The following is a 26,816-nucleotide window of genomic DNA, read 5'->3' on the forward strand; positions in this document are numbered from 1 at the left end:
GGATTGGCGCCACCTCAAAAGGTGTTCTGAGGTGTAAAGTTGGAAACAATAGGAGCATGCCATGTGGCATCACCTCTGGAGGCTCTTGACACATGTCAGAAGGATAGGAGTGAAAGAAGCAGACTGTGCCACCTCAGAGGAATTCAATTTCTACTTTTCTGCAGGAAAGGAGAGGCTGACATGTGGCAGTTCCTCAGAGTGGCTCCTACAATGCCATGTGGCAGGAGAACATGACTGGAATAAGCAGAATGCGCCACCTCAGAGGGGGGGTTCTCCTACTTTTTCTGATGCAGGGAGGTTTGGACATGTGGCAGACAAGTGTCAACTGTCTGGAGAAGCCTTCTCAAATGGCGCCACCTTAGAGAGAGATTTGAATTTCAAATGAAGGTTGGCTCTGGAGGAATGGAGGATGGACACGTGGCATTTCCTCAGAGTGACTCCTACAATGCCATGTGGCAGGAGGGAGGAAAAGGAGGGCAAGGGACATGTGGCACCATCTTAACAAATGAATTTAGGGAGGAGACTTCAGGATTTGCGCCACCTCAGCCTGGAGTTTGAATATTTGAATTGTTGCTTTTTTTGAGAAGAGCAGAGAATGACATGTGTCAGTCTGCTTTTTGTGAGAAGAGCAGAGAATGACATGTGTCATTTACTTTTATTGAGAAGAGCAGAGAATGACATGTGTCATTTGCTTTTTCTAAGAAGAGCAGAGAATGACACGTGTCACCTGCTGCAGGAGAGAATACCTCAGATGGCGCCACCTCAGAAGGAGACAACTCTACTTTTTCTGGAGGAAGCTAGGAGTGACATGTGTCTCCTACTTTTCTGAGAAAAGTAGGAAGAGACATGTGTCAGTCTACTTTTCTGAAAGAGGGAGAGGTTGACACGTGTCCCCTGCAGGAGACACTCTTCAAATGGCGCCACCTCAGAGGAGACAAGTCTACCTTTTTCTCGACAGGACAACACATGACACTTGGCATCTCAGGGTGATCTATGGAATGACACATGGCGCAGGGTGAAGATGGTGGATGTTGACACATGGCATGGAATGAAGAGGGGGTCTAATGACATGTGGCGGCTTCTTAAGGTAGCCCTACACTGACACTTGGCAGATAAATAGGAGGAGAGAGAAAAGACAAGTGGCTCCAATCCAGGGGACAAGGCTCCTATATTTTTGGGTTTTTCAAAATTCAAATTTTTCAAAAGAAAAGCCTATGTGACACCACCTCAATGTGGGTCCCACATTGCTTCTTTATTGAAATAAGGACAAGACAACAACCTCTTTTTGGAATTTTCATAAAATTTGGGCTAATTGGTAAAACAGGAATTTTTGGAAAGAGTTGGCCCCTGTAGGGAAATTTTGTAAAAAAAAGATATTTGAAATTGTCAAAAGAGCAAAATCTGAGATAAGGTGGCTGAAATCCATATTAAAACTATCCAGATCGTTTTCCTGAGAAAATATTTGGAAATTCAGAGTCTTGGGGGTAAAATGGGAAGAATTGATAATTTTGAAGACCCAGGGTTTTGAAATCAATTTTGAAAATAGTTGAAATTCTAATCTGGATTGAAAATTTTGAAATCAAGAGTTCTGGACCTCGAAATGACATGCTGTGCAGTGCAGTGATATGAAATGCTCATGCAATGATATGCAATGTCATGTCTTATGCCATAGAATCTTGAACCGGGCTTTGGGGATTCCCGTCTCCTGTCAGGAGTAGAATTTTGAACATCTGAGCTAAAAATAGAGAAATTTTGAGAGTTCCAGATGAAATTTAGACTTTTGCAAGGTTCGGGCTCAGAAAATGACGATTTTGCTCTCTGGCGATTTCAGAGGTTGGATGATGATGTTTGGTGGAAATGTCGGAGAGGTGAGTGAAAATTTGGGGTGTTTACACCGAGACAATGATATATCTTTGTTTGTCTTTGTTAACGATAGTGATATTTAATACCGCGATGGACGAGCTTTGTGTTTTAGGTTTATGAATTTTTGGTGGAGGATATTGAATTTAGGGTTTAGTGTCATGATCTTTGTCTATGTGAACGATATAGCCTATCATAATCATAGTTGAAAATCGATTTCGCTGCTACGATTTGTCTGGTCGCGATTTGTGTTGATGAGCTTTGTCTAGTTAACGATTTTCCTATCACAATTTACACAATCATATAAAAAAGATGCAAAAAGATGATAAAAAACAAATCTAAATGACACTTGATATCATGATTTGACTGATTCTTCTTATTGCTTTGATAAGTTTTGTATAAGAAAGATGAAATGACATTTATTGACTTCATTACTGCACAATGTAATTTATTGGCTCTCATTTTTTGGTAACTGACATTATTTGTTTGAATACTAGCAGTTTGTGAAACGATGTTTCCTTCATATATGAATGACACGTCGCATAAGTACTGAATGGTGTGATTATCCTCTACTTCGTGAACGAGTAACAGACAAACCGACGGTTCCTTTATAAACCTCATGTTTGTGAATCGAACATATAACCTGCTTCATCGTAAATGGGGTATCGATATCGATGAAGGAGATGACGACAGCTACACGACCAGCGATGGTGATTCAGGCTTATATTGTCTAAACATCGTGTCCATTTTCTTCAAAATTTGTCTCTTTTATACCGTTTATGCAATTTGTGTGTGTACTATATAATGGAATTTCAATATTGTTTATTGCAAAAAAATTAATAAATGATGAAAACGATTTGCACAAGCAATGACAGTGCACCTTTAGCATGATTTCTGCTCATGAACAAAGTGATTGCCATCCAGTTGTGACTGACATAGACGTCAATTCGTAAATCGTTATACCATCACGATTTACAAAATTACGCTTGTCTTTTAGACAACGAGCTTTGTCTAAGTGAACGATACGTACCATTAAGATTTACATAATGACCTATGAAGGCTATATGGTGTAGCGATTTGCTATTACGGGCAATGTCTATGTCATCAATTTTTCCTAATCGCTTTTACGGAAGATTGGGAAAGATAGTTTAAGGATTTTGGGTTTTGCTTCAATGATAAAAAATGAGTTACATTCTTGAATACAAATGATTTCGTTCAAAAATAAAAACAAAGACATATCATTATCACCTTAACTTTGTAACTATAAATCCACATAATTTACATGAATTACATGATTTACAACCATATTCGTATATAAAAAATATTAGTAGTTGGTTACAATGTCTATAAGCAGCTGAGGATACATCCTCTCCAAGTAAACAAGCTTAGTAGTAATGGCATCTCAGTGTACCTTATTTCTCAGTAAACGAGCTCTGCTATTTTGTTAAACTCTTAACAAATCCGACAATGTGGAAATTGGTTCATGCAAAGAGGCATGACAACTAACTTGATGGTAATACTTAAAAATAGTCCACACACAATTCTTGTGTTCCATAGCTCGCTTTCAAATTGATCCGAGTCTGTCATGAAATAGAAAATATAAGACACTGCATTAAGTTTCACAAGAAATACAAACATCCTCCCAACATTGATTACATACCAAAAGACTTGTAAAACTGAAGCTATCGTTCCAAAAAATCTGGATGGAAGGATCGAAGGTTACAATATTGAAAATTATGTCTGTAGGGTATTGCTGCATGTTGAAAATTACACAAGTTAGATATTGATAAGCTTCACGTAATGCAATTTACATGGGAAGCAATATAATGTCTTACATACCTGTTCATGCGAACGGCTTTGTTGTTTTTTATTAGAGGTTGGTTGTTTCTTAGACCTTTTTTTGCCAACCAATTCTAGTGTACCCTTTGCCCTCCAACGACTGCGATTAGAGGCAGGTTTTCTTTTGATACCCTTTGCTTAGTGAATATTTTCATCATAATCAACAGCGCTCACTCCTGACTTGTTGAAGATGATGTTTACGCTTCGACGCAACTTCTCAAGAGTGTCAAGAGAAGCATGATTTTCACCTATGTTGTTCGATCTTATTATCTTAGACTGGTATTCATGAGCTGCAACAGACTGATGGTGAATTAATTGCACATTTTCAAGTAACTCCCTTGACGCTTTTCTCATGCATACATAGGCTTCTTCACTTTTCAATGCCAAATCTGCAACATGCATAAATGACCTACACAGTTGTTAATAACGGGAGGCTATGTGACACTTCTCATCAATACCAGATTGACTGACATTATCCATATCTATTAGTTCAATCTTTGCTTGTCTCCTCCATCTTCGCATTAAATATGACTCAGATATTTCTTGTATCTTCTTTTGATTAAGTGCCTTTAATGCATGACGATATAAAATACCTTTGAATTCATATATTTTGCACGTACATTCAACTTTTTTTTTGTCAACATTGTACATGACATGTGCATCTTACCTTTTTTTATGCTCTTCGCCCTCCTATAAAATATGGTATTTGTGCATATTCTCGGTTTGCACAAGTCATTCTATGTTGCAATTCATGACATGTATAACCTCTTTCTTAATCCATTCAAATACAGTTAGTGTATACAGATTTGCAGGTCACATCAATATTTTCATGTCCAAAGTTACAGGGCATGTATTGAAGCATTTTACATCTTATTCAAGCTCATTTTGTCTTAGACCGTCTACAAATAATTCATATTGTTCCATGAAGCAAAACATTGTTAAGCATAAATACAGGGTTTTCTTCAGCGTGGCATGCATAGATTCAGCTCTTTGTGTGTTTATCATACCTGCACAAAAGTATTATCTTTCATATGCCAATGTCCACTTCTCTTTTTCTGCATATAAATTTTGTAACCACAGACAGTCTTCAAGGTCATATATCTGAATCATTTCCTCCCAATCTGACATAAAGGTGACCTCGTCTACGCTCTCAAGTACACACCTTGAAAACTTTTTATCAAACCCTGTCTTCTGATTAAATATGTGTCATATGTTCTTTGCTACATTTTGAAAGATATGCCACAAACATAGGCGATGATATGCATCTGGCCACACATAAAATACTGCAGCCGCAATTGCGTGATCACCATCTGTAAGTACAGCTTCAGGTTGCTTCCCATTCATTGCCTATGTAAATACTATGAACAACCACTCAAAGCTTTTCTTGGTCTGATCATACAAAAAAGTGTCGCCTAATATACAACTCTGTGAGTGATGATTCACTCCAACAAACTGCGCAAATGACCACTGTTCAGTATTAATCTTTATTGTCGTATAAAAAACAAGCACATCATTGAAGCATTTATAATCTACTCTTGACTTTGAATCTGCTCAAAACATATTCACAGCATATCCATCTTTATCCAATTGCATTGCACTAAAGAAACCAGGGTCAATGTTTGATTTCTTCTGTAAGTAATCAACCAAAGAACATATTTCTCCATTCTTCATGTTATATGTCCTCTTTCTTCTCAAGTGGTTTCTTAGATCCATAGGTGTGAATGACACATTCTCGTGACCACCATCTATGTGCGCAAACAAATTGTATGTCTTCCTTGGTACAATGTCGATGCTATCTGCTATTTCAGCCATTGTAGCATGCGCTACAGTTACTTTACGATGTGACCTTAACATAGGAGTCATAAATGAAGCAGATAAATCATGATTATGATCACTGATTAAAGTATGAACTACATATTTCTCATTCAGAAGTTTTCTTAACACCATTCTCGTTGGACATCTACATCTTGATTTTGGCATGCTCCTTGTTGGATTTCCAATTAATTTCTTCCAACCTTCCTTAGAACAAACATATGTCTTTCTCACCACGACACCCTTGCATTTTTTGACCAAGAAAATCATCTAACACTGAAGCTAAATTGTAAGGCATAATCATTGTAACATTTATATGCAGCATCCTCAGTTTTAAACTGCATTCCTTCTACGGGAACAGAGTCAGGTGTACTATCATGTACACTCCCAGTGCCTGCACCTTTATCAAGTGTACTATCAGGATCGTCTACCTCATTATCGAATTGCATTTTTTCTGCTGAAACATTCAAGTCAAGAGTGAATCCAATGCCTGCACCCTTGTTATCACGTGTATCATTAGTGCACGTATTCGCTTTTTTAGGTACGTCATTAATACATATGTTCATTTCTCCATATCTTTCAAATGATTGAGATAGATCATCTTCATTACAGCCAGATGATAAGCTCACCATTGTTATAAGCAAGATATCAATTTGTGTTAGCAAGTGCATATGTTTACTATGATTTATTCAGGATGCATATAACAACGGATACCGATAAGGTTAAGCAAGTCAAAGAAATGATTTAATCAATCGCAGTATAAAGCAACTGCAGTTTGTTATTTGCTTATACTATGCATCGAGTTGTTACTTACCATGCCAATAAAAGAAACGACATGTCGTACATGTGTGTTGACGATAGCGCTTTAATTATATCTAGGATGTTGTGAAGCGAGTTCCATAGAAATCGCTTCACAAGCAGCGATTTGAATACGAAAATCGCCACCACAAGCACGTAAAAATGTATTTCTGGATGCACACATTTTAAAAGTCTTTCTACAAATATCTTACAAATATATACTATAAAACACATAATATCTTACAAATCGATATACATATAATATATTACAAATCGATACGGCAATTCAGCATAATACCTTACAAATCGACACTACAAAACACATAATATCTTGTAAATCGATAAATATATCGCAAAATATATTACAAATCGATATAAAAATTCAACATAATAGCAAACAAATCAATATTAAAAAACAAAACAATATCTCACAAATCAGTAGTATGTTACTAAAACCGCGATTTGAGATACAATGCATATACTGAGTGAATGGCGGATACCGGATGGGGTAGAGGCCCTTTCTCGCATTTGTAAATAAGCATTTTTGTCAACAAGTCCTAGCGTCTTACAAATATCGATAAGTTTCCAACCATCAAAAGAACAAGATCCACCTGCAATAACAAAACAACGCTTTAATGGCACTCAAGACGACATACGTTCTTCAACGATAGCATGATGACATGGAACGGTACTCACGCCTTAATGGCACTGGTTGAAATGTTTATACATCATTGCTTTCTTCCATAATGCCTAACGACAATGAAAAAGAAGAGAAGACTGTAAAAAGAGATGGCCAACAAATTCGCCTATGACACCCACCAATGATCGAACCAGTCGATCGAGAACACAAGAATGTTTTGTAACACAAGGCAGGAAAGAGAAGGCGACAATGTGTTGTAAAACAGGCTAAAAAACAAGGCGGGAATCTCGACTTGAGACGACGACAAAGTTTGTGTTGTCAAAGGGAGCTTCTGTTATAGCAGATGGCCCAAAAGTTTACTGCTTAGGGCGAAAACAGAACGTTTGGACTTTGAAAAGTTAACATCATACTTTCTGGATGGAGGACTTTTTTTATCCTTTTTTCGAACAGTTGTTTCCCTTCTTTTGAATGGAGGACATTTTTGTAATTTTCTTGAACTGTCGTTTCATGGCGAGCATAACAAGAAAGGGTACTTAAGTCTTTGCAACCACACCAGATTCCGATGCTAAGTGATGCCAACACACACGGGGATACGAGCTCCATGAGCTCTTATACGTGGCGCTCATTGGGACCCCCGAACACGAGATGTAGCTAACGGCCGTCTTCGGGGGAGAACACACACCACCCTCTTCTCCCCATGAAAGTAGAATAAACAAAAAAAAAAGAGAAATATTTACCTTTGAGTGAGAACACCAAATGGGCAAGATGCACTCCCTCATCCTTCCATATTTGGTGTGAGGCCCACTGAGGAAGGGAGCTTCACACGCCTAGCCTTTTCATTCTCTTTTTATGCCTCTCTCTTTCTCTCTATAGATTTTTCTCCCTCTCTCTCAACTTTTCTCTCTTCCCTCTCATCTCTCTTACACAGTTTGAGTGAAAAAACTCCATTAGAGGAGTTGTGTGGTTTGGAGTCCAGATGAAGGTGCACACATTGGGATGCTCATTTTTCTGTTGCTATGATTTCTATTCGAACTGTGACAAGGTAGGGTTCTTTGAGATTTTCTGGGGTTTGAAAAATCAATGGTCTACAATGTACCAAATTTTTAAAATTCAAAAAATTGCCTTTTTACATTGAAAAAATATGATCCAAGGGCCCATTCCTACTATTTTGACCATGCTAAGCACATCCATGGTGTTATATTTGTGCAAAATAACCTCTCCGTATGATTTCCAACTAAGGGGTTCCTTACCCATGGGGGTAGTAAATGCTTTTCCATTAATGTGTCTGGAAGTCTGTCCTAGGTACTACAACTAAGTTGCATTTTTTATTATCTGTTACATGTTTTTCCAGGAAGCCATTAAGCATAAACCAACATTAGCCGATGCCCATTTGAATCAAGGAAATATCTATAAGGTATGCCATCATGCATTGTGGCAGTATGATTGCCTAGTAGCAGATTGCAGGAGTGGTTTCTGTAGAAAAACAGATCTTTCTTTTGCCTTTTCCAGGCTATGGGAATGCCCCAGGAAGCTATGGCTTGTTTTCAGCGTGCTATAGCCCGACCAGACTACGCAATGGCTTATGGTGAGCTTTACTTGCAGAATGATGTTCATTTTAATTAGTATGCCCTTTTATTAGCCAAGTTTAACTTAGCTGTTTCTTTCTTGTTCTATTGAGTTCCTTCTGAGAGAGAAATTTGTTGCGTGAAATGTTGCCTTTGTTTCTGAAAGTCTGTTAATAGCATCATTTAAATTTTAGAAGGCATTGTTCATTCTGTGCGGGCAATGTGGCATGTTCACATTATAGGCAAGGTCAGCTGGACCTGGCAATTCTTCACTTTAAACAAGCCATTAGTTGTGATTCAGGGTTTGTGGAAGCATACAATAATCTGGTAAGACCTTTGCATGCTTTACACAAATGTGTTTGGTTTATGATCTGCTGACAAAACACTGTTTGCTAATCAATTGATCTCCTGAAATCAATTTTAAAATAATCAAGGGAAATGCCCTCAAAGATGCTGGCAGAGTTGAAGAAGCAATTAACTGTTATAGGGTCAGTATCTATCCTTGGACTGCTATCTGTTAGTTTCATATGTAACATTATGTGACTGTCATTTATCTTATTCCTGTTGCCATATGAAGTCATGCCTGGCACTCCAGCATAATCACCCGCAAGCTCTAACAAACCTTGGTAATATATACATGGAGTGGTGAGTTTCTTTTCTCTGTTTGAATGTGAGTGTTGTTATCCAAATCTGTATGATGCTGCAAAGTAGTCACCAATGACCTGACATAACGTTGTTTGTGGGCTTTAGGAATATGACAAGTGTTGCTGCCACCTTTTACAAAGCTACATTGGCAGTGACAACAGGATTGTCTGCATCTTTTAATAATCTGGCAATAATATACAAGCAGCAGGTTCCAACATCACCTCCAGTTGTTCCAAAACCCTGGTATGGCATCGTGTTAGCTATAGTGAAAGCTGATTGCTGATGTATGCAGGGAAACTATGTGGATGCAATATCTTGTTACAATGAGGTTCTTCGGATAGACCCTTCAGCAGCAGATGGCCTGGTGAATCGTGGCAATACGCTTAAGGAGGTTGGTCGAGTTACTGAAGCGATTTAGGATTCTATTCGTGCAGTTAACATCCGTCCCACGATGGCTGAGGGTCATGCTAACCTTGCATCAGCTTATAAAGATAGGTTGAACTAGGAGTTGATTGAGCAACTTTATATTTTTGAGGTATTTCATGTTCTCTTCTCATTTGGACATGCTTATGTACAGTGGTCATGTGGAATTAGCTATAAAAAGCTACAAGCAGGCATTGCTTTTGTGTCCTGATTTTCCAGAAGCAACTTGTAACCTGCTACATACCATACAGGTACAAAAGAAACTCTGTAAACACCTTGACACAAATTGCAGATATGAAGTTCTTGCACGGTGGCAACTGCAAAATGGGAAACCCCTTCACCTAACGTGATCTTTCCGTCATTAATATAGAAGCTGAAGTTTTTTTAGAAAGTTTTCACCTAACCTGTCTTCTTGTCAGAGTATGAAGATTTTTTGAAAACTAGGGTATAAGACATTGATTCTTTTAATTGTTTAATTGATAAAAATTTAGCTTCTTGATAGTAGAACATATAAAATTGTATTTAATATTGAAAATGTTATTAAAAATAGTAGAATAATATCTGTATGTATCATGGCATTTCCTTGTGTTGTGTCGTGTCCCCTAGACATTGGACCCAACATGACATGTGCCTGTGTCATTGCTTGGAATGGTACTTCATGAGACTGTCCACTTTGAACAGTGTTACTGAAATATTTTCTCACTGGTCTTATTATTATTGATTGCACTCAAGTTGGTCCATGAAAGCATGTATTTGAATTTGATTTCATCATCCAATTGTTAGTAATGTATTATTTGATCTGATGTCTGTTTTTCTTCTCTGCTGTTTTCCTTAGTCATTTTTTCTGGCAGTATGTGGCTGTGGTGTGCACTTTCTTGCACATATCAGGCTGACGTGCTTCTATGGCTTATTTTTTCCAGTGCGTCTGTGACTGGAGTGATTGCAAGAACAAATTTCTTGAAGTTGAGAACATTATAAAGAGACAGATTAAGGTTTGATTTTGCCCTTGCACACGAGTATTTTGTGTTGCTTTAGGTGTCATTCATATATAATTATATATGCATTTTTTTTCCGTGTTTTCCCAGATGTCTGTTCTTCCTAGTGTTCAGCCATTTCATGAAATAGCATACCCACTTGATCCGATGCTTGCTCTTGAAATAAGGTGCATGTCTGTTACTTGATGCATTTGATGGTGTTTGATGTACACTTATCTGTTACTTAATGCATTTGATGGTGTTTGAAGTACACTTATTATCCTCTGTGTTTTTGCAGTCGAAAATACGCTGCACATTGCTCTTTAGTAGCATCTCATTATGGCCTTCAGGCTTTCAGTCATCCTCCTAGTATACCCATTAAGAGTGAAGGTGGGAGTGGAAGACTAAGGGTGGGGTAGGTTGCTTCTCATATGAATCTGAATTTATAAATATCTTGTCTATCGTGCATCTTAATCTTTGGTGGCTTTTCAGCTATGTAAGCAGTGACTTTGGTAATCATCCACTTTCACATCTTATGGGCTCGGTGTTTGGCATGCACAACAGAGAAAACATCGAGGTTTTGTAGGCAATACCCTTTTGTGTTTCATTATAGTTGATCATTGTCTTTGGGGGAGTTTATGAGTCCTTTTGGTCAGTTCTTTTGTTCAGATTGATGAAGACAAGGGAAGTCGGCAACCATTGTTTGTTAAGTTTCCTAAATCTCTCTATCTCCCTGTTGGGATAAGATTGAATTTCCTATTTTCTCTCCTAAATATCTTCTTTCGGTTAATTAGCTTTGCTATAAAAATCAGGGTGTACCTCATATGATAATTATTGGAAGGGAAATAAAGTGTTGTGGTGGTTGCATATCATGGACGTAGGTCTCAAAGACCGAACCACGTAAATCGATGTGTCTGCAAATCATGATAGTTAAAAATCGCAGTGTTGGTAAATCATGATGCCAGTAACCCATAGTACCTACAAACCACAGTGCCAGTAAATCGTGATGCCTGCAACTCATAGTGCCTATAAATCGATGTGTCAGTATATTGTGGCACCAGCATATCGTTGTGCACCTATAAATCGTCATGGTATCAGAGCGAGAGCTGTGATCCTATCATCAGCTTCGTGTTAATTGCCACAGTGCGTTGCCTGCTTCGTCATGGTCAACACATCAGAAAAGATTGTCATTCAAGATCAGGTATCTCCTTCTCTCAAGATCACCTCTATCTTACTCAATGGTTTCAACTATATTTCTTGGGCCAAATTGGTGGCTCTATTCTTGAACGGTAAATCCAAGTTAGGTTTCATCAATGAGAAACTCCCAAACCAGATAAAGATGAAACACAAATCGATGAATGGCAATAAACCAATGACTTGGTTATGTTTTGCCTTCTTAATTCTATGGAGCCTAAAATCGCTGAGAGTTTTTTGTTCCTTCATACCGCTGAGGAAATTTGGACTACAGTTAAGGAGTTGTACAATGAGCAAAATAGCATAGCTCGCATGTATCAACTCACCCAGACCCTACACGAACACAAGAAAAACAACTCATTCGTGAGTATCTTGGAAAACTTAGGAGTATGCGAGATGAATTGGACTCTATGGCCATCTCTTCTTCAAATGTTTTCATTATTCAAAAACTTAAAGAACAAGGAAAAAAATTTCATTTTTTAGCTGGGCTTGGATCAGACTATGAAACTATTCGAAGTCAAATTCTTTTAGAATAGAAATTGCCATCTCTTAGTAATGTTTGCTCTAGCATCTTGAGGAAAGAAAATTGTAGAAAAGTAATGTTGAATAATACCAAGTCATTCATCGAAGAATCGGGTGAAAAAGTTGCCTACAACATGTATTCCACACCTCAAACTACAAAGAATAAAAATCGATCGAATAAATACAAAGGAAAACGTCTTGTTTGCTCTCATTGCAAAAAGGAAGGGCATCATAGAGATAAGTGTTGGTTTCTTCATGGTAAACCTAACAACTATAGGGATGAAAGGAAAGATACCACTAGAACTAAAATGGCCTATCTTGCTAAGGATGATAATTTGTTCTCTCTAAACTCTTTAATAGATTTTTTGAACAACATCTAGGGAAGCAAGAAGGACGTCCCTACTGTTGCTGCATCAGCTGTTACGTCTGTTGAGACAGGTATGTGTGCTTCCTCCTCAAAAAAAAAACCAAATATTTGGGTTATAGACTTAGGGGCTTCAGATCATATGGTTCAATCTGCAACAAATATCCAAAACATGCGGCCTGTATATGAGAAAGATTCGGTAACCATAGCCAATGGATCCTCCATCCAAGTTGGGGGAAGAGGAGAAACATATTTGTTTGACAAAAAGATTTCAGTCCTTCACATGCCGAAGATTTTTTCAAATTTATTATCTATCTCTAAACTGACACATGAACTAAATTGCAATGTTGTATTCTCTCCATACAATGTTATTTTTCAAGATCGTCTGACGCACAGGAAGATTGATGAGGGCCTCTATGTGAAAAATAAAGAAGACTCGGCTATGATCTCTAGTCAAAGCATGAATAATGGTCAGAGATTGCATCTCAGGTTGGGACATCCTTCCAACAGGTCTCTTTCAACCTTGGTTTCTGATGTTGTTTTTGACACTCATATATGTGATGTTTGTCGATATGCAAAGATGACTCGACCTCTATTCCCAATATCTGATAATTTTGCTAGTAAATTGTTTGATCTTGTTCATTCAGATGTTTGGGGTCCTGCACCCACAACATCACATATTGGTTTTAAGTATTATTTAACATTCATTGATGATCATTAAAAAATGACATGGATATACTTGCTCAAATCCAAGGATGAAGTTTTTAAAAGATTTAAGTATTTTTATAATTTGGTTACACGCAGTTTGATACTCGAATTAAGGTTTTGAGAACTGACAATGGGACAGAATTCAAAAACAAGAGTTTTGAGGAATTTGAAGACCAAAATGGCTTGGATCATCAGTTTACCTGTGTCAATACTCCACAACAAAATGGAGTGGTCGAACAAAAAAATAAGCATCTTCTTGAGGTAACTAGATCCTTACTTTTCCAAACTCATATGCCAAAATATTTTGGAGTGATGCTATCATGACAGCATGCTATATTATAAATCTCCTCCCATTGGTAAAAATTCAAGGAAGATCCCCATGGGAACTACTGAAAGGAAAAAAACCGAGTGTGAAATATTTGTGAGTTTTTTGTTACATCATGTATATGTTAATCCCTAAAGGTGATCGAGACAAACTCAGTCACTGAGCTAAAAAATGTTTATTCTTAGGATAGTCCACAATGAAAAAGAGATATAGGTGTTATAATCTGGAAGAAAAATGCTTGTACATCTTGCATGATGTTAACTTTGAGGAGACACGTTAATAACATGAGTTACTGTGCACAATGCTTCACCCCAAAAAGGTCTTGACAACTTTGCCTCTGACAACAAACATCTAACACTTTCAACAAGAGTTCTATTCATTCTTTCAGCTACACCATTCAACTGAGGAGTCTTTTGATGTCTTATACCATGCATCTTACAATACTCATCAAATGGTCCCAAATATTCACCTCCATTGTTAGTTTGAATGCACTTCAACTTCTTTTCTGTCTGTCTCTCAACAAGAGCATGAAATTGCTTGAATGCATCAAACACTTGGTCTTTTCTCTTCAAAGCATAGACCCACAACTTTCTTGAATGATCATCAATGAAAGTCATAAAATAAAGTGCACCTCCAAGCGAACTCTCTTTCAAAGGACCACATACATCTGAGTGAACCAATTCTAAAATTTTCTTCTTTCTTGATGGAGGATGACTCTTGAAAGATACCCTTCTTTGCTTCACAACCAAGTAATGAGTACATCTTTTCAACTTCTCTTTCTTCACTCCAAGAAGTATATTCTTCTTTATCAAACATTCAATGCCCTTTTTGCTCATATGACTCAACCTCTTGTGCCACAATTCAACTGACTTTTCATTTTTAGTCACATTCACGACATCCTTTGAAATCAATGCCTGCAAAACATACAAACGGTTGCACTTCTTTTCACGAGCCATAACCAATGAGCCTCTAGTGAGCTTCCATTGTCCATCATTGAATATACCACAAAAGCCTTCATTATCAAGCTTTTCCGCTGAAATTAAATTTAAACAAACATCTGGCACATGCCTAACATCTTTAAGCATCAGCATAGTTTCATTGATAGTTTACAAATTTACATCACCAATACCAACAATTTTAGACAAACCATCATTGCCTATTTTCAACACTCCAAAGTCACCCAGAGTATAAGTAGCAAAGAACTCCCTATTTGAAGTAACATGGAGAGAGACACCACTATCTATCACCCAACTAGTATCATGACTAGTCAAGTTCACCATATCATCATCATCGACAATAACTAACTCAATCGAAGTAGTCGCGGTGACACGACCACTATTCTCATTATTCTTCTTTTCTTGCTTTTCATAATTTTTGTTCTCTCTCTTCAACTAAAAACAATATTTCTTAATGTGCCCATTTTTTCCGCAATCATGACACTCCATATTCTTGTATCTTGATCTTGATTTGCTTCAACTTTTATCTCTACCCTTCTCAACCTTAAATTTACTTCTCCCCTTATTCTCAGCGATAAATGCCTCTGACTGTGGAGAATAGCCTTGAGATTTTCTTCTCATCTCTTCATTGAGAACACCGGATTTAACAAGCTTCATAGAAACAACACCATTAGGAGTGGAGTTGGTGAGTGAGACCCTAAATGTCTCCCATGAATCCGGTAGAGTAGCAAGCATCCAAATCCCTACAACTTCATCTTCAAATTTAATACACATGCCAGACAAGTGATTAATAAGCCCTTGAAACTCATTCAAGTGGTCGGCTATAGAGCTTCCTTCTTTATGCTTGAGTTGCATCATCCGTCTAAGCAAATACAATTTGTTGTTGTTGGCCTTTGAAGCATACAAATTTTTAAGCTTAGTTCACAATGTTCTTGCATGATTCTCATGTTGAATATGATTGTAGACATTCTCATCAATGAAATGTCGAATAAAACCACACACTTGCTCATGCTCAAATTCTTATTCTTCATCACTTTTAGATTCGGGTTTTTGAGTAGCAGACACCGGAAGATGCATAGCCTTAACAAACAAAAGATCTTTCATCTTGTTCTTCCATAAATTGTAATTTTTGCAATTCAAACTAATCATCCGACTTGTGCTTATATCCATTCTTGAACCTGAGGCTCTGATACCACTGATGTTGAGAGAAAAAAAGCATAAACTGAATGCAACCACTTCTCAAATGGAGGCGATGGCAACAAAGTACCTAAAAGAAGAACACTTTTATGCCATACACATAACACTACAAGAAAAATGTTAATTAGCAGCAGAAATTTATGATGGAAATAATCTGTTGCAAATTTATGATGGATTAACTAGAGAAAACTAGTCATCTCTAAAATTAGAATTAGTTGCAAAATTAGCGACGAACCAATTCTGTCTCAAAATCTGTCACTAATTAGCGACAGAAACATTTTCTCTCAAACTCCATCGCAACTTTACGATAGATGAGTGACAGAATATTTTTGTAGCTACTCAGTCGCTAATTTATGATGGTGTTTGAGACAGAATGTTTCTATCGCTAATCCGTCGCTACTTTTCGATATGGCCAACTAGGGCATGAGCCCCTTTCTTTCCCTTTCTGTTTTATCTCTTGCACACAGTCGTCGCCCGTCGCTCGAGTCTTCTCCTTCACCTCCTCCTTCTTCCCTCACTTCATCTCTCTCACTGTTGCGTGTCGCCGCTGAGAGCCCTGTCTGCGATGCCACCTCCTCCCTCTTCTCCTTTGCCTTTCCCCGTCTATGACCTCGTCGGAGCAGCATCGTCGCTGACACCCCCAACCGACCCCTCTTAATTCTCACCTCCTTTCTCTTTTGTTCCTTTTCCATTCAAGAGCAGACCCGAGGGCACCTTAGTTGTGAGTCGTGTCATTGCCAGAACCTGTGACATCACCTCACCATTTTGGTGATTCCTTCTCTTCCAAAACCCTCCACCACTGAAGTCGAAAGTCGGGTGAGCCACTATCGTGAAGTGTCAGTTTGGGTGCCTTCTGGAGACCAGCGCGGTTGTCACCGCCATGACCTCCTCCTCCTTCCTTCCATGTTTGTCGATCGGCCAGAGCTGCGGCACTGCCATGACCACCACCATCTCCTCCTTTGTTTCCATTTCTCCTTTTCTTCTTCTCCCTTTTTCTTTCCTCTGTCATTCTGGTGTCTCCCCTTCATTCGAGTGTCGACTGGAGGCCGCCACCATCGTGACCCACCGTGACGCCTTCTCCCCTTCCCCGTTCGCAGCCAGATGCCATCGTTGGAGCCGCATCATCGCTGACACCCTTGCTTAATGAACGGCACCACCATTGCAGACTGTCACTGACCTTCCCTTTTTTTTCCCTTCCCTCTTCCCTCATTTCTCTTTGTGCCACCACCGTAACCCTCACTGCCTTCCCTGCTTTTGGTGCATGGCGATGGTTTTATGTTATCACTGACCACCTTTGCTATCAGTTCCTCTACTTGTCGGGCATCAATGCAATAACATTAGGAGGCTCAGCTTGTCGGACATCATTGCCTATATAAATTTGCATTACAGGTGCATAGCAGAGCAAAATGCATGATGCTTAATGCTAAGCATCGTATGCGCTTTAAAATGTCATACGAAAAGAAACAAGAAAAATGCAAATGCAAAAGCATGCAAATCGGGTAAATACCCGTGGTGAGTAAGTGATGCAAGTGCATCATATGTTATTTACTTTCTTGGATGCAACACTTTTTTGCTCACACACTCACTTAGTTGTGGATATCTAGAATTGTTTTGCTGGAGTTTGGAGATTATGTTGAGCATGAGTTGAATGTATGGCAATAGAAGTGCTCTTATTTTTGTAGTTCAGATTCCATGCTAGTCATGGTTATAGTTAGCATAATATTGGAGTGTGTTTGTTGCAGATACATGTTTGACATTGTTGTGATATGAATAATTGAATGTATTGCAATGTTTGACATGACTATCCATGCTTTCATGAAGTTATTTTTTATTTAATTATGTATTCTATGTGAAATTGTATTATGAAAACATGCTTAAAATGAATGTATTGTGTTTATGAATGTGATTTCATCTTTCTAACTATCCTTGTGATGTGTGTAAATATGATATGATGGTGTTACACACAAAAATATTAAATTATCAATGCATGTGTAATAGTTCATGGAATTGCATTTTATGTTAAGCATGTTTTGTGGTAGAGAGGGAAGGAAAATTTATGCCTTAACTGAAACAAAAAAATTGCTCACCAACAATCACCAAAAAAGAATTTCTAATAGATTTGTAAACCACAATAAAGTGTTAACCAACTCAACATAAGCAACAAGCAAAATGAAGACTTTATGACCTACAATATGCAAATTATAGCAAACCAACAAGGAGAAATCAGTCATTTTATTTCCATTAACTTGAAAAAATGGAACCTACTTTGTAATTTCATCTGAATGTATGGAAAACTACTTTTGCTTGACAATAGTTTTCTTGGAGGTGAATGACTATATATATATATATAATCATTACATCCACCATCAATGCATGATAAATTAGATATTTTTTTCATCAAAGCATTATTATGATTCTCTTTTAACTGGTTAAGATAATATTCGTAACATCATAGGATAAAATGGCTGCAAACCATGAATGGATGTACCATAGGATAGTTAATAATGAGGTGTCGCTTGAATATATAGATGGTGTTGACAGTTTTATTGAATTTGCAACGGCAAGTGTCAGTATAGTGAATCTCATCGGTTAGATCAGGTGCCTCTGCATGATGTGTAAGAACAATTGATTTGTAGAACCTCATGGTGTTAGACATCACCTATACAGGAAAGGTTTTGTTAGTGGTTATCAGAATTGGATGCTTCATAGTGAAGAATTTTAGAATAATTTTGACGCACGGGTGGATATGGTGCACAATAATTTATATATGGATTTGATAATTGATGTCGCAGAACCAGAACTGGGTTCTGCTATGGGTCCTAGTGATGTACCAACTGGGGTAGAGACAGAAGCAACAATTGATGTAGCTAGTAGATTTTATAACTTACTTAAAGATGTTGATGAGCCATTGTGGAATGGTTGCGAGAGTCACACTATCTTGTATGTAGTTCTTCAACTACTGAATTTGAAGTCAGAGTATAATTTGAGTCAATCATGTTTTGACCGTCTGTGCTCTATTGTGAAGAGTATGTTGCCCAGAGATGATAAATTGCCACAAGATTTCTATCGTGCGAAGGTTATGATCAACGCTCTAGGTATGGGGTATCAAAAGATAGATGCTTATCCAAATCATTGTATGTTGTATTTCAAAGATCAAGAAAATAATAGATCATGTCTGTCATGTGGGCATCCTCGATTCAAGCCAAAGATAAGGGGCAATGCTAGCACGAGGTCAAAAAAAGTGTTATACAAGTCACTCTATTACTTTTCTCTCACCTCTAGATTGCAACGACTGTATATATCTTCGAGGACAGCTAAACACATGAGATGACATGCAAATAAAGTTTGACTTGATGAAGACAAGATCATGCATTCTGTTGACGCGAAAGCTTGGAAGTACTTTGATCGTACTCATCAGACCTTCGCATTGGAAGTGAGAAATGTTATGCTCGGTTTATGTACAGATGAATTTAATCCACTTGGGGGTAGATCAACCCTATACTCGTATTGGTCGGTTTATGTATAAATGAATAGTGGCGTGTGTGTCAAGGGTAGCCGTTACGGTAAAAATAAACTTGACTACTACGGTCTTATTGAAGAAATAATGGAGTTGACTTACTTAGGTATAAATAACATGGTAACTTTATTCAAGTATCATTGGTTTGATCCCACAACAACAAGAGTCGACAAAGCCTCAGGCATTGTGGAGGTAAATTATAAATCAAGGTTTGGAACATATGAACCATTCATATTAGCATACTTCATATCTGAATAGAAGGAAGTCAGATAGAAATGAATGGTGGGCGGTTTGTAAGGTGAAGTCTAAAATATACTTCAAGTATGATCAATTACAGAAAGACAAGATTATTGAAGAGGGTGATTACTATTAATCAGATGATATGTGATGCAGAGCATCCTGAAGATTCGTGCATTGAAAGCAAAGTTGGATCCATATCTAACCCATCAGATCCGATCTGGGATGCGATCTGTGGCAGATCCAATCATGCAAGACTATTTAGGTCCAATTAAATCTCCACGTATCCAGATCCATTTTGAATATCATGTTCTAATTTTTAGGATATTTTGTTTTCTCGGAAATTTTATTTCTATGTTTGATTCCATTTTGTATATCTGGAATCATTTATGCTTTTTTTATGTATTTTATTTTATGTAATTTTTATTTTTAGGTGCCGGATTCTACGGAGCTGAATAGTTTTAGTGCCATGTAGGATTGTTTTGCGGCACTAGAGGGTGTATGGGGTACTCAGGGTAGTTTTCTTTTTTTTTCGATTTAGAAACCCAATATTGTGAAGGGTTTTTTGAGCAAATGCATCATTTGGATCTTAGATCTTATCCAAGATCCAATTCAGCCCAAATCATAGATGGAGCCACCTTGATTGGACCTCTATAACCCTCATTTGAAATCAGTTTCACCATAGAAGGTTAAAAAAGGCTATTGGAGAAGCAATGATGCCTATTTTCAAAAGAAGCTCATGCATTGGGCAAGTGGGCGACACCTTAGAGAATCCCACCCCCCTTTTGGTGTGATTGGAGCTGGGGGATGGCATCATCATTCTACTCTTCAGCAGAGCTTAAGAGCCCATGGGAGTCGACCATAGAGGAGGTCTTCTTGTTTTTTAGAAAGAAATTCGAAATGGTGATGAGGGAGGGGAAGATGTTGTTTAAAGGGTGAATACAGTCTCAGTATTTTGGTCGTATCTTCCTAGATAGTGGTTCAAATTGCATGATCTTTAGCTTTTTGGAAAGCTAAGATATGGATCTACAAGTTTGTTTTTTATCACTTGGTTTGATTCTGCTTGTTTAAGCTGATAAAGTATTTGACAAGTTGCTTACTGATGGCATCAAAGAAATTTGTGGGTGATGGGTTGTGAGGGATCCTAGTGGGTGTGAGAAGGAAATGAAGAAGGTGAGTGTGTGAGTGAGAAGGACCTTTGGTGAGTGTTTTTTGGTGAAGAAGAAAGGAGCTTGAACTGGTGAGGAGGACCACGGTCGCTGCAGCTGGAGGAGTTGGCGCATTCGAACCATCCTACCTCGTCTCCATTGACATCTACAAGCTTTGTTTGCCTTTTTAAACCCATGTTCTTATATTTTGAACTTGTTACTTTTGATTATCTCAGCATGAAATCACTTGGCTTATGTTTATGAATGAAAGTTTGAGTTTTAAGTTTATATGTTGTTTGAAAGTAGATTCCAACAATCTGCAAAACTTGTGATTGCTTACTCTTCTATTTCCTTTCAAGAATCGGATTTCTGGTTCTGGAGTTGTTAGAGACAACTTCAAAGAATCGACTATATCTGCTAAGATATTGGTCTAATTCTGGTATTTTTAGGCTTTTTAAAAAGCTAAGACACGGATCTACAATATTGTTGTTGAAGTCACGGCCTGATTCGGCCGGCAGGGTCCTAGAAAATCCCTGTCAAGCAATCGGTCTGACAGAATATATCAGACCCTGTCCCGTCTAGAACACTGTGAACAGTGTTTCATATTTTGGAGATTTCTCACGATTCCCTTCATATAAATCGGATCTGTTTGATTTTGTAAAAAGCTAAGACGAATATCTAAATTTTTCATGTTTTTTATTTTAATCGATTCAGCCTAAAAGTAGTCCAAAAAAGTCTATCTTTCTATACTTTTCTTAAGTTTGAATATAATATTCACTGCTAGAGCATTTTGTGTATGTCTTCATATTTTTTTAATATTTGACTATGTATGGGGTGAAATTGAAATCCAAAAGTTAGTCTAGTTAGCTAACATTTGTCCTCACCATAGTGAAGTTTGGGGTTTCTTCTAAAACCCTCATCTGAGTACTTGAATCCAGGGCTATTTGCACGGCCAACTGGAACTCAATTAGCAGGTTAGGCTAGTTAGCAATTAGTTTATCAGAGATTTTAAAATTCAATAGAGGTGCATGTGATTGCTCAAAAATTACAAATCATAGCTTTTTGGAAAGGTCTGAATTAGACCTTCACTTCATCTGTTAGGAGTTTTTGCAAACTCTATCGTCTAAGTTGTCAAAATGCTCTTCAAATAGGTTGTCCACTGAACTCAGAGAGCATGTCCTAGATTTGACTATCAGTCTCGGTTTTGAGACCGTGGAGCAGACATTCTTGATCTGAATCCCATGATTTTGGATTCTTTGCAAAGGTGTGTGAGTCACGCACAACTTTCCTTTGGACTACCTCTATCAAAACAGAGTGCATGAGTCTCAAAAACCTTATTTTCTAGAGTCCTATTTAGACTCATCTTAGTGAAAAAGCTTTCGCGCGTATTAAGATCCATTTGGATCTTGGATCATGGATTGGTACGTACCGAGTCCACATCAATATGTATGACTTCTCTTATGGTCATGATGTCACACATGGTATGCATGTCACACATGGTATGCATGTCACATCTTCATTGTTCGATGACATACATATGAAAGAATGTGATCCAAATGATATACCAAGTGGATGACCACCCAATGAAGAAGAAGACAAAGAGGATGAAGAAGAGAAGGAGGAAGAAGAAGAATATGAAAGTCAAACAAGTGATGAGGAAGCATATTCAAGCAAGTAAAATATATCTTGTAATACATACCACATCACTTTCTCATATGCACCATCTATTTTAACATTATATCTTGCATATCATGTTATATTTCATGCATACTTAGCATGTACATGCATAGTTATAAAACTGATTCATGTAAGACCTTTCAATCTTTACATTTCATGCATATGTCATGTCCATGTTAAGATCAAGAGTTATATAACTAATCCAAATAACATTTTTATTTGTTAGAATATGGTTCATGGAGATCACAGTGGTCGAGCACCCAGTGGTCGATGACTAAGTGAAAGTCGTAGGACAACATTAGGTAGATGTCTTTGTGTTATATTTAAATATAAGCATTCATTATATTTTTGCTTATATGTTGATATAAAAATTGTTATTTGTTAATCGTCTTTATAGGATCTCAGCTCAGTGATAGCCAATCTCAGCCTTCGTTTTCACGTAATGCTTTGATAGGTATATCATTTAAATAATTATATATTTGATTAGTTTAAATATGTAATAGTGAGTGGCCAAAGGGGCTGATGATGGTGCACATGAGTGAGAAAGTGCAGGAAATGGAAGGGCTGATGGTGTGGAGTGAGGTGCAGCAGGGTAAGGAAGCCACAGCAGCCTTTGGGCAGATATGTAATTATTGTTAAATTTTAGCGATGGATTACCGAAGGACATGTATCTGTCGTAAAACCAAATCAGTGCTTATTTAGCGATGGATCATGACATTCGCTAATCCATCGTGAATTAGCGATGAAAGTAGCAACAAATTAGTTTTATCGCTAATTAGCGACCAAGAAATTACAACAGACGCTATCTATTGCTAAGTCATTGCCAATCCGTCGCTAAACAGTTCACCAACGGATTTGCGATGGATTTGCATCGGATAGCATCCGTCGCTAATCCGCAGAATTCTTGTAGTGTAATACATAGAATAACTCCTTCCACCCGAGCTTCAAAATAAAACCCTTATCATCCAAGGGATACCACAAAAATATATATACTTTGATTCACAAGAGCAAGGGATAATAAAGAAAATAAAGAACACAATAAGAGAGAGGCACACAACAATTTTAACGTGGAAAATCCTCTCAAAATAAGAGTTAAAAACTACGGGGTTGAGAGCAACACAATAACAACTTCATTATGTGATATGAAGAATGGTTACAAAGGGGCATACACATTGTCAAACCACAATAAGCCCACAAATCACCATAATAGAGAAACATCAAAACAAATAAAGAGGTGAAAGTGGAAGAATCACTACAACAAAGCAGTAGATTAGCGACGACCACATTCCGTCGCTAATCCGTCGCTAATCTGTCGCTAATCTGTCGCTAACATGGTTAGCAATGGATTAGCGACAACGAGGCGACAGTATGCTTACGTCGCGAATATTTCGACGCTAACTGGCGACAGAATTATTCCGTCGCCAGGTCCGTCGCTAATTGCGACGGAATAACAAGCGCTATATTCCGTCGCCAATCCGCCGGTACTAAACGGCGACCATGGCTTGGCGACGGATTTACTTCCGTCGCTATGCCGTCGCTAGATTAATATGAATAGCGACAGATGGTTTCGTCGCTAATCCGTCGCAAACACGAAAAAAAATTAAAAAAAAATTATTTGAAAATTAATTACCGAGAACTGTACAATTTCTATTTCTTGTACAATTTATATTTCCTGTAAATAAAAAACAAACCACACAAAAAAATTCATATAACAAGAATCTACAACAATTAATCGTTCCACCTTAAAATTAAGAAGTTTAATTATTTACAATTCAACAATTACAATTAAAAAAAATAAAAAAAATAGAACTTCTTCAACACAGTCCTCTAATCATCGCCAAGATTTTGTGCGTCTTCTTGTTCATTGTCTTTATCTGTCCCTTCAGCTCCACTACCCTGATTATCGCTAGCAGCCTACACAAGAAAAGAACAGTTAGTATTGATAAACAAAATATAATGAAATAAATTACACACTATATGTGATTCTATCATGTGCTCATGTGTGATCTAAGGCAATAAAAAAACTCTATATGTGATTCTATCATGCTCATATGTGTGCTAAGGCAGTCAAAAAATTGAATATGTGATTATAGCATGTTCATATGTGTTCTAAGGCATCTAAAAAAACTCTATATGTGATTCTACCATGCTCAGATGTGCTTTAAGGCAGGCAAAAAACTATATATGTGATTCGATCATGCTCGTATGTGTGCTAAGGCAGTAAAAAAATTGAATATGTGAATATAGCATGCTCATATGTGCTCTAAGGCAGGCAAAGCCAAAAATTTTATATGTGATTCTATCATAAATGATATATAACATATTCATATGTGTTCTAAGGCAGTAAAAAAACTCTATATGTTATTATAGCATGCTCATATGTGTGCGAAGGCAGTCAAAAAACTGAATATGTGATTATAATATGCTCATATGTGTTCTTAGGCAGTCAAAAAACTGAATATGTGATTATAGCATGCTCATATGTGTTCTAATGCAGTCAAAAAAACTTTATATGTGATTCTATCATGCTCATATGTGCTCTAAGGCAGACAAAAGTTATATATATATATATATATATATATATATATATATATATATATATATATATATATATATATGTTATTCTATCATGCTCATATGTGTGCTAAGGCAGTCAAAAAATTGAATATGTGATTATAGCATGTTCATATGTGTTCTAAGGCATCTAAAAAAACTCTATATGTGATTCTACCATGCTCAGATGTGCTTTATGACAGGCAAAAAACTATATATGTGATTCGATCATGCTCGTATGTGTGCTAAGGCAGTCAAAAAATTGAATATGTGAAAATAGCATGCTCATATGTGCTCTAAGGCAGGCAAAGCAACTTTATATGTGATTATAGCATGCTCATATGTGCTCTAAGGCAGACAAAAAAACTTTATATGTGATTATAGCATGCTCATATGTGCTCTAATGCAATAAAAAAACTCTATATGTTATTATAGCATGCTCATATGTGCTCTAAGGCAGTCAAAAAACTGAATATGTGATTATACCTGAGAGGGACCTGGAATCGAAGATCCCCTATCCTGAACAGCGGCCTTGATCTTATTTCGGAGAAAGGGGGCGACGGTGTATTGAAAGTAGTTATTCAGTGATTCATTAATGATCTGGCGTACATCATCACTGGAAAGAATATTCGGCTGCTTGGAGCTTATGTCGGCGCAAGAAGTCGGTGAGCCGTAACTGGAAGAACCAATAACTGGTGAAGTGTTCATATTACTCCCAAACCCGAACACGCGACCTTTTTTGGGTTCACCTGCTGCAGTCACCCATGCTGTAGGATCAAATGATGGATGCTGAGTAGCGTCATCGCCATATCGCTCTACCATCTGTTGCTCATATGCCTCCTACAAAATAATGTTTAAAGTATTCATTAATAATTAATGATAACATTATGATAACTTGCATATATATTGCAATGATTATTAATAGAATTAATACATACCGTTGTCGTTCTCGCCTTCTCTTATACGAAGACTCCCGTGGTCTTCCGTTTATGTGTTTCTACAAACACATCCTTATATGGTACACTGCCTCCTTTTTCTGCTTCCTGCGAAGTTAAATGACAAAAGATTTAGTACACAAGTTTGCAACAATACTTATAAAATTAATATTATATATTGATGAGTTACCATTTTCTTTAGGTGGCTCCCAAATGTCTTAGATCCACCTGTGTGTAGATGGGCTTCGGGCATCTTCGATCGATTTTGTGAATCCTTCGCAGAGCGATTTTTAAATGCATCTCCCGCTCACTTATCGCACATTTCATCATAGTAATCTCTCCTGATAGTAATAGGACCATGGCCCTTCCACAGTAATGGATCATCTACTATGCCAGATGCTTTTTTTGCTGCAGTCTTCATAGTGTGCAGCATGTCTGCAAATCGATTGGCAGCCACCTTCTGCCACACCTTCCTTGCATCATTTTCTTCCACTGTAGTTGCGAAGCGATTCGAAGCCTACAAATATTTTCAGAAAGTTAGTAGACATTGCTTAAATAAATTAAATATGAAACACATTAACTATGAGGAACAACTGTATACCATGAATGAGGACCACAATCTGTCTAACACCTCCTTTGGGTACTCTTTCCATTGAGCAACTGGTCCTGGTAGATGTTGAAGAAGTGAATTACTAATCTCCCGTACTACTTCTTGTGGCTCAAACCTCGTGCTGCACATGAATTGTTACACAGTAAATATCAATATAAAATATTTAAAAGATATGCAATAATTGAAAACAAAATACTTACAGTCGATTATCGATATACACTAATCGAATGAGTCTTCTTGTGCCAGCCTGAGAAGACCATGTTTCCTGTGTTGGCTGTTGACTTGTGTGATCAACTGGTGTAGGTGGGTCGTGTACA

At 37.5% G+C, this 26,816-nt stretch overlaps 1 protein-coding gene across 6 annotated transcripts in view; it reads left to right on the top strand.

The window, feature by feature from the left end:
* LOC149843206 (putative UDP-N-acetylglucosamine--peptide N-acetylglucosaminyltransferase SEC) overlaps positions 1-26,816 on the top strand; it is a 105,264-nt gene that overhangs the window by 62,833 nt on the left and 15,615 nt on the right. For 2 of the 6 annotated variants that reach the window (XR_016430854.1, XR_016430855.1), the window contains exons 2-12: positions 8,301-8,841; positions 8,949-9,002; positions 9,092-9,159; positions 9,265-9,367; positions 9,452-9,654; positions 9,737-9,833; positions 10,503-10,574; positions 10,668-10,744; positions 10,855-10,971; positions 11,049-11,133; positions 11,213-11,261. Coding sequence is in view for 4 of the 6 variants with exons in the window: in XM_089999648.1 (XP_089855774.1) it covers positions 9,611-9,654; positions 9,737-9,833; positions 10,503-10,574; positions 10,668-10,744; positions 10,855-10,971; positions 11,049-11,133; positions 11,226-11,384 (651 nt within the window). In the remaining 2 variants the exon portion in view is untranslated. Of the gene's footprint in view, positions 1-8,300; positions 8,842-8,948; positions 9,003-9,091; positions 9,160-9,264; positions 9,368-9,451; positions 9,695-9,736; positions 9,834-10,502; positions 10,575-10,667; positions 10,745-10,854; positions 10,972-11,048; positions 11,134-11,212; positions 17,178-26,816 lie in introns of those variants that run through there. The other 4 variants (XM_089999648.1, XM_089999647.1, XM_089999649.1 and 1 more) reach the window with 4 other exon arrangements.

The sequence above is a fragment of the Nuphar pumila genome, chromosome 3 (assembly GCF_984573655.1).
Source record: "Nuphar pumila chromosome 3, dmNupPumi1.hap1.1, whole genome shotgun sequence".
NCBI lineage: Eukaryota > Viridiplantae > Streptophyta > Magnoliopsida > Nymphaeales > Nymphaeaceae > Nuphar > Nuphar pumila.